This window comes from Chinchilla lanigera, unplaced genomic scaffold (assembly GCF_000276665.1).
Source record: "Chinchilla lanigera isolate Chin_1 unplaced genomic scaffold, ChiLan1.0 scaffold00101, whole genome shotgun sequence".
Taxonomy (NCBI): domain Eukaryota; kingdom Metazoa; phylum Chordata; class Mammalia; order Rodentia; family Chinchillidae; genus Chinchilla; species Chinchilla lanigera.
This window is the reverse complement of record NW_004955502.1, coordinates 3,265,874-3,273,172: the sequence shown is the minus strand read 5'-3', so window position 1 is coordinate 3,273,172 and position 7,299 is coordinate 3,265,874. Positions and strand designations below refer to the sequence as shown.

Genomic DNA, 7,299 nt, shown 5'->3' with positions numbered 1-7,299 from the left:
GCGCCGGCCGCGCGAGCAGTCCTCCGCGGGTCCCCGCACCGGCCGTGCTCGCCCTCCAGCCGACCCCCTCGCTCAGCGCCCCCGCTCGGCGGCGGGCCCCGAATGCAAGGGCAGGGTCCCCTGAACCGCACGGGTCCTCGTCCGCAGTGTCGGGGACACAGGGGCGCCCTCCCCTGCGTGGGAGCAGCTGCTCACTGGGACGCCGAGCCGGGCCGCGCGCATGCAACCCGGCTCCTCCAAGCCGCTGACTCGGCGCGGCCAGCGGCCTTGCTTCGCCGATGGCTGGTGGTCATCCATGTCTAATGCGGAACGCTGGGCGGGCGAGGGCACCATTTAAGTGTTAACTGGTATCAGTATTATTATTACAGTAAATCAGCTCATTGTGGCCATCCTCATCCATGTCAACCTCGCCTCTTGTCCAAATCGTCCTTCCCTACTTTCACAGGCACCAACACTTTGCCCTTGATTTTTTTTTTTTTTTTTTTTTTTTTTTGAGACAGGGTCTTGCTATGTAGTTCAGGCTGGTCTTGAGCTCACTTTGTAGCCCAGGCTGCCCACGAACTCGCAAGGATCCTCCTGCCTCAGCCTCCTGCGTGCTGGGATTACAGGCACACGCCACCACGCCCGGCCTGCCCTTGATTTTTTCCTTCTATTTTGCTATTGAGTGTTGTGAAACCTGGACCATGTTCCCATACTTCCTAGATGAGGATGCGCAAAAATTGTATGTGGTTGAAAAAAACTGACTTCACTTAGAGCACTTAACTCCAATTGGCCTGCTTGTATTTCTCAGAATAAAGCAAGAGCACATGTTTTCTCTCCTGACCACTGCTTTATAATCTGAGTTTGATCCCTCCTCCAAGCAAATCTCTAAAATCTCTGGAGGGTGCACATGGATGCAACTCGGCAGACGTTCGCGTGCGTACTGGCTCATGAAGAAACAAACAGGTTTCTAGAGAACACCTTGAGATGCAATTAGATCTCCCAGAGCTGCTCCATCTACAGACCACACAGAAAAAGACGCAGTTCTGACTAACCTTCCTTCCTCCTGATGAGGGCGTAAGTCTGAGTATTCATCAGAGACTGATACCCAGGAGCACGATTTTACAAATACAGTCATGTACATTTACTGATTTTTACTGTCCATTTAAAGGGCCTATCAAATGAACAGAAGCTGTCATAAAATGCTTTTGCCCCAAGCACTCTTGGAATGAGACATTGGGTCGATAATAATAATGGTGTATTCCACTGGGGACCAGCAAAAGCATAGCAGGAAAGAGCTTGGTCTCTGGAGCCTAGACTGCCTGAATTCAGACTCTAGCCCTATGACCTTGAGATGGTTCTCCTCCTCCCTCAACAGATTTCTCTACTGAAAAACTGAGAAGACCACAGTTCCTACTTTATAGGGTTCTTGACAGGCCTAAAAGAGAAAACACGACATTCGGAACAGCAGCTGGCCATCAGAGTGCTAGCATGTATACAGAACATGTTCCATGTGCCAAGGAGTTTGCAAAACATTTTACCTCGATGCTTATTTATCACCATGATAATAAGCTGGGGTTGAGAAAGGTTCTGTGAGTTTACAGTCTGACTGCTTTGACTATTCAATTCTAAATTCAAAAGTTCTTATTTTAAAATAGCATTATCAGCTGGGTGTGGTGGCACACGTCTGTAATTGCAGCACTCAGGAGGCTGAGGCAGGAGGATCCTTGTGAGTTCGAGACCAGCCTGGGCTACAAAGTGAGCTCAAAGCCTCCTGAACTGCATAGTGAGACCCTGTCTCAAAAAGCCAAAAATAAAAAGTAAAAAATAAAATAGCATTACCACTAACAAGCCATGTGCTTTTAACAGGTACTTCTGGGAAGCTCCCAGGCCTCCCTTCTCCCTCGAAGTTAATCAGACTCTTTCCTGGGTTCTCTTTAATATTAAGTAGCTGCTTAGAGCCATTTCAATTTATCTCTCAAATCAAGCTGTGGTTGTCTGACAGCACATCCCTTTATCATCATAAACTATGACTTTTTTAAGGCAGAACTGTGTGCTATTCCTCAGTGCAGACTCACTAAGTATTTGGTAAATGTGGGTGACTTAAGGCACTCCACATGGTCTTTCTGACTCAGTAGACACTTTCACAATCAATTCTACTTTGATGGCCTTAAAAAACAAAAACATTACACTTCCTCCTTTTCATTAGTAAGTAATGAATACCATCACACCATTTCTGAATGTCACTTCAGGTCTTCCAAGGGATAAGTTTCAAACAGGCAGTGAGTTTCAAGGAGTGTGTGAAAATGTATGAGATCAGAAGTGGAATTATTAGTGATGTGTTTTCAAATTATTCCTGTCGCCAGAGTCCCTTAGATAAACTATCGCTTATCATCACATTGGGTGATCACTGGCCAAGTCTGTTTATAACATATCTGAATTTCATAATTTAGTCACATTATGAATGAAGTGAGTATCTGTGGACTGGCTCCCAAGCCATCCTCCACGTATGATTATTTTTTATGGCTGTAACAAACACGCAATTTGCCAACATTAATTTAAAACAATAAGCTTCCAAGCTGTTTGTTTTTCATTTTGTTTTATTCCATTTTTGAAAATTTAGTGTAGGTTTAAAAGTAGGCAGTTAACTGTAGCCAGATGTGGTGGCTTGTGCCTGTGATCCCAGCAGGAAAGAAGAGGCAGGAAGGTAGTAAATTCAAGCCCAACCTGGGCAACTTAGCCACTTAGCAACACCCTGTCTCAAACTAAAAACTGAAAGGGCTAGATGTACTCTTTTCCACTGCTGGTGGGAATGCAGACTGGTGAAACCACTGTGGAAATCAGTTTGGAGATTCCTCAGCAAACTAGGTCTAGAGGTCCCATTCAACCCAGCTATTCCCCTTCTGGATATTTTCCCAGAAGATCTGAAAGGTCATATCACAGCGATATATGCGCACCCATGTTCATAGCAGTGCAATTTGTAATTGCTAAACTGTGGAAGCTACCCAAATGTCCATCCACTGAGGATTGGATAAAAAAATTGTGGTATTTTTATATAATGGAATATTCCTCAGCTATAAAGGAAGATAAACTCAAGGCTTTTATAGGTAAACGGTCACAACTAGAGACCATACTCATAAGTGAAATAAATCAGACCTGCATGTATAAGAATCATATTGTCTCACTAGTGTGAGACCCGAAAGAGTGAATAAAAACTAGGAGATACGATAGACATTGTGAAACAAAAGGAAAATGCTGAAAAGTAAAGGGCAACTGGAGTATGGGAAAGGAGAAGGGAAAGAAGGGGAAATTATGTAAGTATGTATACAGCTAACGTAGTTGTACTACTGTCTTCCACTGCTCTACAGAAAGAAACAGTTAATGATTCCTTGTTTGATCAATCTTGTATGTCTCTATTTGTTTTCTTGAGAAACCACTCTGAAGATATCAATACATAATACAACAACCATTGTTAATTTCCTGCCACTTTGTCTGTAACTCTGTTCTGTTTGTATTGTTGATGATGATGATGTGTAGACCATCCTGAGGTCTCAGCCACGTCACAGATATCCCCACGAACTCAGTGGACATTTGCACAGCCTCTGCCCTCGGGAGCCCAGTCTGCTGCTACAAGTGCACAGCCCCTCATCAGCACCTACATGTGCACTGCAGCCCGTGAGAGCCCCCACCTCTCCAACTCCTTCGCTCCCACAGTGGACACCGATGGTTAATACCAGCTTCTCTGGACATATGCCAGGGGTGTCTTCCCCAATTTCTGTAATCTCATCCCCCCCACAAACACCCACCCAAACATCCACCTTCCATTACAGAATGCTGTTTCCCGCCTCGCTTGCCACAGACCTCTGCTCCCACCCTGCCTGGAGCTGTGTTCTCTCCCCGCTGAGCCAAAACGTCTGGTGCAGGCACAGCGTCACCCGCCCTCCCTTTCAGCAGGCTAGGAGGCAGGCTGGGTGACTCAGCACGCTGGGCACCCATGGAGGGCAGGAGAGTGGTGGCCAGGGCCGAGGCCACCTCTGCCGCTCTCACTGGGCTCCCATCAGTCTCCCGCCCCTCCTCCTCCTTCCTGCTCCACCCTCCTCTTCAAGGCTGGGAGAGGCCAGCCAGCAGCTCACAACAGAAGCCTGAAGCAGCTCAAAGCTGTTGCCCCAGAAACCCAGAGAAGGGGAGGACTGGCTAGGAGGTTTGTTTTTCCGTAAATCACAAATCCCTCTGGGGGACTCTAGGGGGGCTCTCTGCAGCCTAGGCGTCTGTCATCTAGGCTGGTGCCCTCCAGCACCCCCTGGAGGAAGAGAAAGCCTCACCTCTGCATTATTGTGGGAAGCTGAAAAAACTGAGAAAAGAGCCCTTCCCCCGCCCCAGAGATAAAGTGGGGACTGGGGAGGAGAGGAGGCTCAAACCTCTGACTGCAGACACAAAGTAAAAACACCCACTGCTCTTGGCCTTTGCAGGAGAATCTCTAAGGACCCACTCCGTCCAGCCCTTTCACCACTTCTGAGAGGGAAATAACACTGCTGAGAGTAGGGAGGAAAGACCATCTCCGAAAGCGCTCTCTCCTGTGCAGTACACACACCCATAAACCACACTGGCTCTGCAGGGTTAAGGGTTGATTTCCACAGTGCTCTCGCTTGCAGCTGGGTAAAACAAGCCATCCCTCTGCTGAGGCTTTTACAGCCAATGCAAGGGGACACCGGGAAACAGAACAGAAGCCCTGGGCCCTCCCCTGTATTAATTAATCAGGAATGCATGATGGTAAACCCTCTAACACCCCGGGGACAGAAAGCTGCTATGGACACAGGATGCCAGCGGAGATGGTACATGGAAAAAGAGCCCAGGCTGCTGGGCTATGCATCGCGGTCCTGTATACTAAAAACCACTTATTCATTCAAGTTCAATCTGCGTAGCTCAGTGCCCCTGGACAAAAATGAAAACGAAGGCTGCTTTCTCTGGGCTTCCAACAAATACTGGAGGAATCACTGGGTTAGTGCTCTCTGGTGGCTGTGCATGTAAATAGGAGTCTCTAAATATTTCCTTGAATTTTAAATATATTGATTTATCCAACCAGAAAGCAGAGCCAAACAGCCTAGTCATCAGCAAGGAAACTGCCCCAGCGGTGAAAGGAGGAGAAGTAAACGCTGTCATCATCCTCCCCCACCTGGAGGACACATCTCTGCCGGGGGCACGGCGCCTGGCTAAGGCCCCAGAGAACACAGAACTGGATTTTCAGCGACTCCGGTCCCCACCCCCTCCCCTCCCCAACCACACTTACCTGCTATCCTGAGCACCGCCCTCTCGGCAGGGTCCAGCACAGAGCCCCCTTGAATCTTTCTTTTGGATCGCTCATGTTTAGGCAAATTCCAGGGTAAGGTGTCTCCAGGGGCTGGAGATGCTGAGCCAGATTTCTGGCTGAAATCATCCTCGTCAGAAAAATCCGCAGAGGAAGACATAGAGCAGCGATAGGATGCGTTCCCAGAACTCTACGGAGGATGACACAGAGAAAAGCATCAAACGCAGAATGCTCACAGATGCTCACACATTTACACAGCACCCCCCCACCCCGCCTGCAGAGCGCCTCCGAATTGGGTCTGCAACATCCTCAGAGACTGGGGGGACACAAACAAAAATGAAATGAAACCCAGCCCTCACCATCTTCACTCGGCCAAGTCTCCAACAGCAGGAACAATATCCAAGCAGTTGTAATACATGAAGATTTGCACGGAAGAAGTGTGTGGCCTGCGGTCCGGCCACCAGCTCACAATGACGGGCCCAACAATAAAGCGAGAATCAACAGCCTTCCTGGAACAAATCTAGAGTGTCTGGCTCCCCCACCAGGACAGGAGAAACATTTTCCGTGCCTAGACTGCTGGTTAATTCATCAAGGCAACTAACTCCAAGTTTCAAAACAAAGCACAAATGCAGGATGTCGGTCCCACTCCTTCCGTCTCGAGGCGCCTTCTCACCAGCCTGAGCCCTGTGTCCTCTTTACTCGGTTTTCTTCCTGAGGCTGAGGCAGGTTCCGAGAAAAGAGCAAGAGGGGAGGAAGGGCTGATTCTGAGAAGAGCCTTCTCTTAAGACCGGGAGAGCACAAAAGATTGTTTTCACAAGCCTGAGGCGGTGCCAATAAACAAACATCTCAGTTTAGAGTTCTGGAGATAATTTAAACTTCGAGCAACCCCACAACTGCCAATAATGTAAATGAGAATGATGCAGGCAGCGACGGGAAACAGGTCTTCTCAGCTCCCTGGGCACTGCACAGTGAAACACGAAACTGCTGTTGTTACGGGAGCACTTTGCCTGAAGGTTACTCTGCCCTGAGCCAGCAGGGGCCATCTGCAGGATCACATCTTGCATAAAGGGTTACATCTTCCCATTGAAGAAAAAGGCACCAGACCTTATTCCTTCTCATTTTGCTGGGCTGTGCCTATTTCAAGAGCCATGGCTGGCTTACTAAGGAAGCCAAGATGCTGAATATCTGGGCTGTGAACAGTTATAAATAAAGCATCAAAGGGAAAACCTCTACGTTCCTGTTCCTCTTTGCTGAGGCTCAGAGAGATGATGTGAAACTGGTGTAGCTGGAATTCCTGGGATGTAAGTTGCAGCCAGGGATTCCTACGAAGCAGGCTGCAGGCAGCAATCAGCAAGGCATGCTCTGAGGGCAGCCAGACTCTGAGGGGCTCACAAAGGCAAGGCCACAGCAGCACAAACAGGCTGTGTGGGCCATGTCCAGAGCACTCTCCCAGCATAATCTAAATGCACCAGGACTACTGGCCGCACCACCATCTGCTCAGGCGTGTGTGGCTAAAACACTGCCAATACCAACATTTGAAAAGCGCACACGCTCCTTCCCACAGTGAGGCACCTAACACGCAACTGTAGTTCTATGCTCCTCCCCAGACACTCTTGCTGTTTATTTTACAAGAAATGTTATTGCCTTGGCTAACTGAATAAAGTTATTTAGATTTTGTGCACTATCCTAGCGACAATAAGACATTAGGCAAACCTGAGGCAAATAAGTCAGTAAAATTGATTTTCTGTACTGTAGCTATAGTCCATAGAGAGATGGGAGTGGCATTAAGTCAGTCACCGCTTGGTACTGTCAATCCAGTTTATTTTCCATGATTTTCTGAAAATTCACCTTACGCTTTCTGAGGTTTTATTGTCGTGGGATCTGTGGGGAAGGATGAGATTCTTAAAGACTCTTAAAAATTTATTGGGTTTCTTTGGTAGTCTCCTGTCTGCCTTAAAATGGCTTCCTACCTGTCCTTAGCTAAGGTCATCCTTTATCTGTGGGACTGTATTTCT

General features: G+C 48.0%; 1 protein-coding gene across 3 annotated transcripts in view; it reads right to left on the bottom strand.

The window, feature by feature from the left end:
* Dst (dystonin) overlaps positions 1-7,299 on the bottom strand; it is a 434,906-nt gene that overhangs the window by 337,651 nt on the left and 89,956 nt on the right. For 2 of the 3 annotated variants that reach the window (XM_013505819.1, XM_005406890.2), the window contains exon 4: positions 5,267-5,474. In XM_013505819.1, the coding sequence (XP_013361273.1) occupies positions 5,267-5,474 (208 nt within the window). Of the gene's footprint in view, positions 1-5,266; positions 5,475-5,643; positions 5,781-7,299 lie in introns of those variants that run through there. The other variant, XM_013505822.1, reaches the window with a different exon arrangement.